Consider the following 12233-nt stretch of genomic DNA (forward strand, 5'->3'; position numbering starts at 1 on the left):
GAGTCTATGAAGTAGAGGACATGATTTAGTCACTATACATATCTTGACTTGCAAAAGGAAAATGACATAGAAAACTGTTACATGCTTTCAGTGGAAATACCATTGCATTTGTCTTGGATGGTAACTGTATCCTCATCTTTAATGGGAGGTAATTACTCCACTGAAACTATTTGAGACTCAGAGACAAGAAATGTGGAAAACTGCTCTTAATTGTTCTTAATTTCCTATAGAATACTGCTTCTAACTCAGCAAACAAAATTCAGGTATTTCATGATTCCTGTGTAACCATCCATACTGTGACAAGGGCAGATGGATAAGCAAATTGGCTTGAAAAAACATTTTAATATCCTGGCCTCTGGGTTACAGGTAGCTGTGTGTACAGGTTGATAATCTATTGAAAGAACATTGGAACTTTGTGCAGGCAACACTGTGCTACTTAAGCTATATTTCCCTAGAGATTAAACTGAAATTCATAGTCACACTAACACTGGCTTCTTGCTGCAGTTTACAGTAACTCTTATGAACCAGTATGTAGTATATCAAACAATGCTTTCAGTATGACAGTAAGTTAGGAAACTAGAGTCTCTCATTTTACTTCACAGAAAATGAAAATGTAGGTAATGTGGTTGTGACTGAGCTGAAATAGCCCTTCTGTGACAATGTGAGGAAGTCTCTTACTCTGTTCTATACTTTTTCGAGGAAGCTATGTTTTGTCTAATCTTGAGTTACTACTCTTAGGCCACAGGCACTTTCAGCTTAAAAAAAAAAAGTAAATCCATGTCTGAGCAAACATTTCAATGTCCAGACATGCTTGGTGGCAGTCCAGCTCATCTAGTATTCCTAATTATTCTCAGTAGTTAAGAGTTATGGTGTCTGTCTCATACATCTCAGGGAGTGAATGTAAGTGGTTTCAACAAAGTCTTCAGAAAGGGGGGGCAAAATTTGACTTTCTGAGATGGATTTAGAGTTTTTAAGTTGTCTTGAGAGCACTTATGCTTTCAGTAACGCTCATGATACTAGTTGTAACATTTTGTTTTGCAGAATTAGAACTAGGCATGAAGTTCTGTACCTTTCAAAGGTACAACATCTCCTACATCGTTATGCCATGGGAAAAATGTTTGTTTTCAAACTATTTTTGTGGCATTTAAGAATAAAAATGCAATGTAAGATTTCATTTGAAAAACAGTTATCTGAAACAGATTTGTTTTCTAAGCCTAGAAATCAAATGAATGTTTTTGCTTTTTCACATGATTTATTTTATAAGAAAATATTTACTTAAAAATATATAAAGATTAAGAAAAAAAGTCAACTGGCAGATCCAGCACTTTGTGCTTATTTAAAGTGATGACTTTTTTGTTGTCTGTTTCCAAAGGAAAAAAAATACATTTTGAGAGATGACCATAAGCTTAAATACTTTTAAGTTCTAGTGCATTGATAAATTGAACAAATACAAGATCTGTTTGGAAGGTATGTGCTAAGCATGCAGAGTTTGAGTTACTTGGAGAAAGAGAGATACAAACTAGTTAATTCTTTGCTTTGAGCTTAGTGGGTCTTAAAGGAAGAGATTGGAAACACTAACACTCAAAAATATTTTTGAGTTGCAGCAGTGTGTTGGAACAAGACTCAGCCATGAGGGTGCAAAGTCAACACTTTTCAAAGAGCGGAAAATCTTTGTGTAGCTCAATGCAATGAGACTGTAGGTTAGATTGCTCTGCAGATAAGTGCAAATGAATCGAAATTGCACAGAAATGTGGCTAATGTAGTACAGAGTGAAAATAAAAAAGGATGGAGATATTGAGACTGCCCTTGTGAGAGCACATATTAAGTATTCGGATAACTTACTTTTTCTGTTTCATGTTTTTTGTTTTATCTTCGATGTAATTAGGCGCGCGAGAGGGAGCAGATAGCGCCGGAGCTGAGATTAGTGACGGAAATCGAACCAAAAGAAGTGAGTTTTGAGGAGGGTTTTGAAGGAGAGGGAGGGGACTTGGCACACAGGAAGAGGAAGCTGAGGAAAAAGCATGGATTTGCGATTGGGCCAGAGGAAAAAAAGAAGATGTGACAGGAGACAATGTGAGCCAAGATGTAGGTGGGGCAGACTGTTTAGAATTGAAAGGTGAGGACAAGGAATCCAGGCTTGATGTGGAATCAGCCACTCAATAGATTGATGATGTTTTATGTATGTGTATGTATGAGTGTGTGAGAGTTGGGAGTTGTGATGTATCAGGAGAGGATAAACAGCTGAATCTTTAGTACTGTAGAGCTGCAAAAAGGTGGTGGTTGTAGGCAGGTGAAGGGAGAACGATGTGTGTGTGAATTCTGCTATTGCCAAGAGGGCTGGATCTTGGAAATTATTCTGGCTTTGCCTTCCCACTGTTGCAGGTTTAAGGTTATGCAAAGGAATATTTAAAAAATACAAGTGTTTTAGCTAATGTATCTGTAAGGCTGTTGGGTAACTTCTACTAATATATTTCTTGATTATGCAATTTCCTATGCTTTGGTTTAGTGAATTGATACAACAGTTTTCCTCAGTAGAGATGTTTTGTCTTCTAACTACAGTGTCCCACTACTTCTTTCCTGTCAGTTTTCTCAGCTTACTTGAAAGATGATTTTTATTAAGAAAAATGAACACACATTTTTATGTAAATGAGAAATTCACTGTGGTGAGATATGGTGGGAAATGGGAAATCAGGCAGAGTTAGAAAACCACAACCAACAGAGACACAACGTCAAGATGCAAAGGAGAAGTAGGGAAAATTTGTCTTGGGAAGATTTTACTTTTAGTGTATTAAGCCCTTGGCTTTGTGTATACTGAAGACTCTTGAGAAAAGTCCTGCTGTTAAGTATTTACAACAAGTTTCTATGATATTTACAATATCTACATTTCTTGTCCTGCTGTTATGGGTGACGGAACTGACATCTTACAGTGACCCTGAGACACATTTCAGAATTCACTGTGCTTTAGGCTCCTGCTGTTATTCTGCCATTTTTTGATAAGTTCTAAAAATTCTGAAAAGGGCAAACTTAGATGCTGAGTAGTTCTCACACCTTGGGAGCTGTGCAGCTGAGTAGTGGCTCAGCAGGAGTTCAAACTTAAAAAGCAGGGTTTACCTGTGGTGCTTTAGTACCTGTATTTTTACTCTGCAGCCAAAATAAAAATGGACTCTTGGAGTTTCTGGCTAAGTCAGGATCACAAAATTCTTGAGGTTAGAAAGGAGTTCTTGAAATAATTATGTCCACCTCCTTGCTCAAAGTTCTCTTCATTGAGTTTAAATTTACATGTAAATCTAGAAAAAAAAGTGGATCACTGTCATTAATGTCCCTCTGCTCTGGCTTCAGAATGTTTAACCTATGTTAGCTTCATTGTTATATGTGTCCTGCTACTCTATGTAAACTCCATGTCTTAAGGAAAGTATCCAAACAATGAAACAAAATGCAAACAAACATCCCTTCATGTCACGCCAGAACAGCCATCATGAGAACAAGATACTTAGTTCAAGTGTGGTCCTCAAAGCTCAATACCTTCTGAGCTATTCCCATTCCAGAGTGCCTAGCTTGACTGAACGTTTAAAAAGTTCTGTTTAGAAGCTGTTTAGATGCAGGCTGTGCTTCTGTTGCTTCCCACTTTTCTCGTAAGATCAAAGCTCCATCCATGTTACTGATCCTCTTCGTCCCTTGGCCAGGGTACAGTGTAAGCCTTGTACTCTCAGGTCTCCTAACTCCTCACCAGCACAAATAGCTCAATTCTTTTTTTTGTCCTGCTGGATGGGCAAGGCTCTGGAGGGACTGGAGCTAATGTGTGTGCTCGTTTTGGCTGGCCAAAAAAGAGGTATGTGTGTTTTTGATTGACTATGCAGCTGGCAGTTAGACACGCTGTTTGTGGCTGACATGTCACCACATGGCCTTGGTAGTTGCCTGCAGTGTAAGCATTGCCTAAGTGCTTCCAAATTTTGCTGCTGCTAGCTAGATGGTGTATGCATCTTGCATTGGCAGTTTTAACACAGAACACTTGATGGTAGAGGAATCAAAACTGTTGGTGTTTCAAAGTACATAGCTTGATGCAAAATAGAAGCATAACCTCTATAAAGCAGTGATTTAAAAGTATTGAGCTATGGAAAAGCATAACACAAAGAAAAGTAATGCTTTGTATTTTGGATTATGCTTTTGTCATACATCAAAGAAGGCAAAGAAACCCTCAGTAGAACAGTATATGGAAAGACTTGTAATATGCAATGAGTGGGAAAATTGCATTGAAATAAAATTTATAAAATCAAGATAATTTAGGTTCCTTGTGTGATTAACTACAAAGAAATAGTCATGAATAAAATATAGTCTGTCAGTAGTTGGGGGAAAAAAAAATACTGTTTGTAAAGCACTCTTGCAAAACTAGACAGAAAATAGTATCTATCATACTTTTTTATGTGGTAGTACAAATCTGCATATGCTCTCGTAACCAAATCGTCACTTTCCAAGTTAAATTATCATTTGAAACATTCTGATGCTTAATTCTTTCTGCTGGAGGATGAACATTGCTCTTGGTTTTTATGTTGCATATAACTTCTCCATGGAAAAATCTTGGAACTGGATATTATAGAAAATTTGATAATGGGATCAAGTTAAAATTTTTGTAATCAGATTGATCCCTGAGAGTGGGGAGGCACAAGTCGGGAGTCTGATCACATCAAACTCTAGTGCTCAGCCATAGAAATATTTAGTTCTCTCCATTTACTTACGGAGTGGCCAGATTTTATCTACGTGACAAAAAGTCGATTAATTTGGCTTCATGTTCTTTTCTTCACTCCTTGGATGTTTCTTTATGGTCATGTTCCTATGCGACTTTATCTAGGTGACCCTGCTTCTGCAGGGGGGTTGGACTAGATGATCTCTAAAGGTCCCTTCCAACCCCTACCATTTTATGATTATCCAAAATGGCACTTTTGTTTCCTTAAATGTGGATTATGGAAATTAGTCATATTCCAGAGCACTTTATTAAAGTTATTGAATGAAACTTGTAATACATAATAGAAAAAGAGTGCTACCTGTAATTACTCTGGAAACACAGATCTAATTGGAAAAGTGATCCCTACTTATCAACTTAATTCTGGGAGAACTCTCCCCAGTCATACAGCTGACTGAACAACTGTTTGAGTTGATTGTAGTTTCGAATAATAGTTAAGTTTGAGCAACAATGGAAGTGGTGTGTTTCATAGCCAGAAGGGTATGCAAAAGGTCAGTGTTGTGGGTTTGGGAGCTGCTGGGTTTTTAAAGCTGGGACACGTGAAATGGATAGCAGGGAATCTGTGCAGTCAGAATTCTATACACTGGGGTTTTTTTTAAGGCTTTTTTCTTTTGCTTTTTATCTGTATGTTGTACTGATAATACTTCAAGTTTATTTAGGCGATTCGGGATAATCATTTTACCACTCTTTGGGCAGTAGCTGTAAAAATAAATTCAACAGCTCTTGAACATTTTTAGATGAAGTTTCACTGGGTTTATAAGTACTTTCTGTTTGAATCTTAGACACTTTTTAATACTTACTTACCATTTTTTCCTTTTTGGAGGACTGGATAGCTTTGGTCAAAGCTGCTGCAGCAGCAGCAGCGAAGAGCAAAGCAGGAAGTAAACCTAGAACCAGTGCCAACAGCAATAAAGATAAAGAGGACAGAAAATGGCTAAAAGTCCCTTCAAAAAAGGAAGAAACTTCAACCTCGACAATCATGCAGGAGGTCCAAAAAAAGGAGGAAGAGCCTACGTCTAGTGACACGTTTGGTAAAACCAAATTCTATAAAAGATAAAACTGTCTCTTCTGTAATGTTGAAGTAGAATTCAAGTTATTTATTTTGCAATTAAGTAATTAGTATTTCTAGAGGAAGATATTTTGTTTGCTATTATGATAACTATTAAATATTAACTGGTACAAAACCAGTTTTTATCAGATAAATCTAGCTTGGTCAGCATTTACACCTGTTGCAAGTCTTCCAAGTATCTCTAACAAGAGCAGAGCATAATGTTTTTTTGAGTGAGTTCATTTTATGCTTTGGTTCATATTGCTGCATCTTCTGTTACCTGTGAGATACTCCTAGATCCTGTTCAAGAAAAAATAATTCCAATATGGATGATTGATCCATATCCAGGGATGTTTGAAACTATTTGTGGATTGATAAGAATTTCGTCATTTTAATAGTCATTAATACTGATTTGTTATAATATTGAGTAAAAATACAAACCTTGGAGTAATCTGCAACTAACCCTTCAATGTGTAACACTGAATCTTCAGAAGGCATAATTTTCATTGTTAATAGAATTTTAAAGAGTTTTAAAGTCTCAAAGGATTTTAAAGTCTCTTTTACTGCAGTATTCTAATGGCAGTTCTGAAATATTTCAGTAGTTTGGATGTTGTTACATATTTATGAAATATGAATTTATTAGATTTCTTCTCTGTTCAAAAGTAGGATTTCCTGTAGTGGATGTTCCAAAGATGGCCTTTGTGCAGGCAGAGAGCACGTTATCACACAAGAGGAAAAGTAATCTAGGCAACTCATTTCAGGCAAAGAGAGCTCGTCTTAACAAGATCACTGGTAAAATACTACTTTTGTTGTTGACTTCTTTCCTTTTCAGTGTAATGAAATATGTGCTTACATATAAGGTACTGAAATAGACTGATAAAAAGCACACTTGTGAGGCAGATATTCACTACAGTCTTTTACTTGTTTGGAATTTAAAAATGTATAGATGTTAATGAAATCTACCTCGTTTGTAATTTCAGGGAATGGTCTGAGACTTGATGTGATCTTTTTGGCTTTTTAGAAAGGTAGCTTTCCTAAACTGGTGAATTTCTTGAGTATATTTTAACTCTAGCTGCATGATTTTCTCTGTTATCGAGTGACTTGGGTGTTTGTAACGTGGTAATTAGTTACGTATTACCACTGTAAATTAAATCTTTTGTTAGATCTGGAAAAACTTAAGTGCTGTGTTATAAAGTAAAAGCTGTTGCTGAAAAGAGTTTACAGTAATGTCATTTAAAACTATGCAAGCCTAACTACAAATCGAAGCAACGAAGATCTGAACTGTTTTTCTCAGCGTCTAAGGCATTCATTCCCTACATTTATTACTCGGAAAACAACTGTACAACTACAGAATACATTTTATACCACAGGAAATAATACATAATAGAGAATAATAGGTAATTGACCTTATCTTTAAAAGTCAACAAGGACTTTGCAACTCAAAGGGCTTTTCAATTATTCTAAAATTTAATAGTAATTTACTTCACTTTGTAAAAGTGATTTAAATTTGTATCCCTCCCGACACCGTGACTCCAAATAAGCAAAACCGTGTTGCCAGTGTTGATCCTGTCAGTATTTAGGATGAGGTGGTATGTTTGTATCTGTGCTGGGAAAGTATCAGATGCATTTCAAAAGCTGCATGGAAGAAAATGGTAAAGTCCTTTCCCTTAACAGAGGGGCCCTTGGGCAGATGGTAAGATAGAAATGCATTGCACTCATGATTTTAGTAAACAATATTTTGTGTGAAATCTGGCAAACTTCTTTATGCTATACATAAGAGGGTTTTTTGGTTTTGCTTTTTGTAGTAGATAGAGTATAGTAATTCATATTAAACATCTTCCTTGTTTCTATGAGGTAAGAATAACCTGATTTACTAAACAGTGTGACGAGGTTTTTTTTTCAGACTTGATCTGGCTGATCCAGTCTTTCACAGGTCAGCAGTTTTCTTCTGAGTGTGGTTCCATTTCAGTCTCTCAATTCAATGCTTCAATCTAAAGGAGAAAATAAGTGAAATGGGCCAGTATGGAACAGGATATGAAGGAAGCGGTCTTTAGAAAAAAACCATCTGCCTCTAGAATTTTCTTTTCTGGAAGAGTTTTTATTTAGTACCAAGTTTATCTCATTTATCAGCCTCATTTCTATTCTCTTTTGCCCATGCTGCATACAGCCGCAGTTAAGCCTCAATTTAAATGCTACCATGAGAAGCAGAAATGTAAGATAAATATACTAGTGATAAATACTTAGAGCCCTGTTCATCAGTAGCTATTAACAGAAGATGCCAAAACCAGATGAAAAACTTGAAGCTCTAGAAATGCCATTTTTCTGTGTTGTGGATAGATTCCTAGGAACTTTGTGAGAATAAGCAGTTCAATGGGCTCATATAGAATGAACTGAATAATCAGCAGAACGTTACAGCCATTGACTCTTATCAGTGTTTCTGTCACCATGAAAGCATACTTCACTAGCAGAGACTGTTGCCTTTCAGTGAAAGTGAATTCTTTGATACAAGATAAAATTTGTCATGCTTAGCAGTTACTTTTTGTAACTGTTCTCAAATTGATATACCTCTGCAACTCATCCTCTAGAATGTTTTTAATCGTTACATGTAATACAATATTTTGGAAGTGTACTGCTGATGATCAAACTTGCTCTTGCTACATGCTTCTTACACTTGAAATACTTGTAAATTCATGTCTGTATCTCTGGCATGAGCTTTTAGATTTGAAAGAAGATTGGGAATTGTGCTGGTGTACCCATCGGAATGGCTACAAAAGAATTGTAAAGCATTGTAGCTGTTAGGAAGACATTTATTTACCAAGTGTCTTATGACTATAGCAGGGAAATAAAGTGAGTAATGTAGGAGGCTGTTGAAAGGGAACTGTTTCCTGGATCAATTTGGAGTTCAGTATTTGTCGCAGAAGATTTGTCTTGTCTGCAACAAGGACCCCAGCTACATCTGGTGATATTTGTTCACCATTCAACAAATCAGTTGCTTTCTTTGCTTCTTTTTATTCTGCTGTCGCCACTGGAGGAAATTACATTTCCCAGAGGTGAAGGATGTCTCCTGCTAAGCATGTATTAATGTCTTCTTCCAATTAGTTTTTACCTCTGTTGGAATGCTTGATTCCACATCTGCTGCTGCAGAGTTAATACTTAAAAGAGCAGATCACATCTGCAAGAAGTTTACAGAATAAATTGCTTCTGGTTCACTGTGCCGCCCCCATGCTTTTTATTTGTTACATACTGTTACTGACAGGGGATGGTGAACTTGTAGTCCTGCTTTTGTAGGAGCTTCCAGAGTTGTTTGGTGTTTCTGCAGGCACAATGATTGGTTACATGTGTAACTGACAGGTACTTAATGGGGTAGAGAAGAAGGAAATAAGAATTGTTATATATTCAAAGGTCTGACAATCTAGGTTCATTCGTGGCTTTACTTTCTAAGCACTGAGCATCTAGCTAGACATAAAAATCATAGAATCATAGAAGGTTTGGATTGGACGTGACGTTTAAAGATCAGCCAGCTCCAAGCACCCTGCCATGGGCAGAGGTACCTTCCACTAAACCAGGTTGCTCAACACCTCATCCAACCTGTCCTTGAGCAATTCCAGGATTGGGGCAGCCACAACTTCTCTGGGAATGGTTTGTAGAACCATAAAAACTGCCTTATGGACTATAGTTTGTTGTTTAAAACTCCACTACTTTTGGAAATTATTTTGTAGTTTTCACTTTAGATGTATGATTGTCAATGTAAAGAACATTTCTAATTTTACAACTTGATTTAAGCAGGATAATTTGAGTCACAAGTGTTGATTTAGCTTTGTGGAGTCTAAGGCTTTTGTGAAGCCTAACATAGCATTAAAATCTTAACTGGTAATTTTATTTGTATTAATATAGTAGGACTAAGTAAGCTTCTACTTTTCAGTTAACATACTTACCAGTAAAATCAGTTAATGTAGACCCCATTATGAGAACTGTGTTCTGAAAAAGTTTGTTTAAAACATAAGGATTTTCCAGTAAACTGAAACATAACTAAATGTAACATAGAGTAAGTGAAATAAAGCACCTACTATTTATTGTGGAATAATGATATGTGATAGCTCTTCAGCAAAATACCACACTGATTTTTGTGTGCATGGTTTTTACTGGGGTCTTTTTAAGTCCTGAATGCTTCCAGAGAGCTCAGGCTTTTATAATTTATGTCATTGTGCAGTGTAAATTAATTTTAAGCGTATCTAATGTTTCATGGAACTGAAGAATTTCCCATGAATTTGTCAGCTCAAGTTATTTTTGAGGACTTAAACTCTCCCCTCTCAATATTGATATTCCCAGAGATTATAAAAGTAACATTTATTCAGGCTTGTGGGTTTTTTTCGGGTTTTATCAGTTCTGCTTTATCCTGTGACATAGAACTTTTCCTTTCTCTGCATACTTAGGTAATTAAAATTATTGTGTGCAGTAGAACTAAAGCTACTGCTATGTGCTTAACCAAGAAAAAGCTTTCATCTATTTATGTTACCTTGTCTTTTACAGATATTTTTGGTGTAGTGATGTTGTATCTGAGTTCATGAATGAAGCAATGTATTCTGATGTATTTGCTTCCAATATGGTCTTGCTGTTGAGGTTTTTGCTGCTACTGCTGAGAATATTAGTTTGGAAACTAAATCCTTTGTTCTACTTCTGTCCAAGAAGGGTTTGCATGTGTTAGAATTAAGAAGTAGTATACAAATTCTGGTGGGACTTTCTTTAAGACTGGAAAGAGGTAGAAAAGGTTTGTAAAAAAATTTTGATCTGTCAAAATTTGCTTGAGTATCTGAGGCTTGGTTTTGAAGTCCAAGTACTTGGGCTTTAGAAGGATAGTGAGGCATTATTTTATAACTGATAATTTGATTTTCTTCTTGTTAGTAGAAATGCGAGAGAGATACTTCTCGTGAAAGGATGCTGTCATAGGAAGGTCATTTAGCTTTTTATTTCTTCTAATTTAAATCGTTTGGCTTTGTACAAATGGAGCCATTTCAGGGAGAATTATATTGTAGATATAAGCTGTTCATATTTTTCATCTCACTGGTTGGCTTTGTTTTCCACAAATTCTTGTTGCAAGCTGCTTCTAACTAAAAATCTCTGCAATTTTTTTCCTAAGGTTTATTGGCATCCAAAGCTGTTGTTGTGGATGGTGCTGAAAAAAAGGAAGGCAACAAAGAAACAGCTCCAGTCCTGGAGCAGGTATGAAATGGTAGAGTTTGATTCTTTTGCAAGGTTCCCACTGGAGTGTGCCATGGAGATGTAGTACCTACAACATTAAAATTTTCCCCTACAGATATAACAGGGAATTGAAAACTGATCTTATGTTTACATTTCTGGCAAAGCCAGAGTATGGTATCTAATTGTCTCTAAACACAGTGTTGACTTGAATTTCAGTAATGAGCTTTTGTGTTATAAAACTAACAGAAAACAAAGAAAAATCAAGTCTCCATGCAACAAATGTAAGGAGACTAGTGCCCCAAGGTCCAGTTTTATAACTGGAACCATGACCACGAATGGCTTAGAAAAAGGCCCTTACACAAATTTAATTTGTGTTTGAAACAGGGTTTTTGACATCACATTGAGCTTCTTTTAAGAGAAGTTTCTTTTCTATTGTAAGAATTTGGTGTTGTAGGCTTGTATGTGTTTTATGGACCGCTCAATGAGCCATACATTTTGCAAGGGTGTGGATTTTAATAAATACAAAAAAGAAACTTTTAAATAATGTTAAGGATCTGATTTTTAAACCTGCATATTTGCAGGACCCAAAGGCTGCCATTTTATCTTTGGCTTATTCCATTGTGTTCAGGCATTGCCTGACTCAAGTTGTGCATTATCTTGCATATTAAAAGGGCTGAATGCCTAAATGTGATAAAGCAAGCTAAAGATGAACAGTAGTCTTGATTCAGGACACCTTTGTTTTCCAATTATTTAAATCAGAGCCTTAATGTAGTTTTAATACAGCTTTTTTGTATTCATTTTCATTCTTTAACAGCAGCATTTGAATGAAATAACCTCACTGCCTGCAGTTCTTTAAAGAGCACTTCTGTTCTTAAGCCCGGCACACTCTATGAACAGTCCTTACCCCTGACTTGATTTGATATTTTGGTTGTACTGGTCTTTAGAGCTGATATATAATTGCATTACTGTGTTGTTTTTTTCCATTGACACCCCTTTGGATGCAAGTTGAGTCAATGGAACCTGATTTTCTGTTCCTAATGCTGTCACTGTAATGGCCACCTGAGCCCCTACGGTGCCAATGCATTGATCAATATTTTGCATAAAGGTTTACAATGTATTGACATGACATTCCATTTCTCAAATTTTTTGCATATTAAAGATGCTATGGTTTTTATTGCTACTGTGTGTGATATTTTCAATGTGCAAAAAACTGTGAAATGGCTTTACAGCATGTTGGTTTTGGGAGAA

The 12233-nt window shown here is 36.2% G+C and overlaps 1 protein-coding gene across 7 annotated transcripts in view; it reads left to right on the forward strand.

Moving 5' to 3' along the window:
- PHF20L1 (PHD finger protein 20 like 1) overlaps positions 1–12233 on the forward strand; it is a 58230-nt gene that overhangs the window by 11809 nt on the left and 34188 nt on the right. For 4 of the 7 annotated variants that reach the window (XM_061995840.1, XM_061995841.1, XM_061995835.1 and 1 more), the window contains exons 6-9: positions 1886–1948; positions 5562–5769; positions 6450–6578; positions 10924–11006. In XM_061995840.1, the coding sequence (XP_061851824.1) occupies positions 1886–1948; positions 5562–5769; positions 6450–6578; positions 10924–11006 (483 nt within the window). The remainder of the gene's footprint in view (positions 1–1885; positions 1949–5561; positions 5770–6449; positions 6579–10923; positions 11007–12233) is intronic. The other 3 variants (XM_061995836.1, XM_061995838.1, XM_061995837.1) reach the window with 3 other exon arrangements.

Source organism: Colius striatus, chromosome 4 (assembly GCF_028858725.1).
Source record: "Colius striatus isolate bColStr4 chromosome 4, bColStr4.1.hap1, whole genome shotgun sequence".
Taxonomy (NCBI): domain Eukaryota; kingdom Metazoa; phylum Chordata; class Aves; order Coliiformes; family Coliidae; genus Colius; species Colius striatus.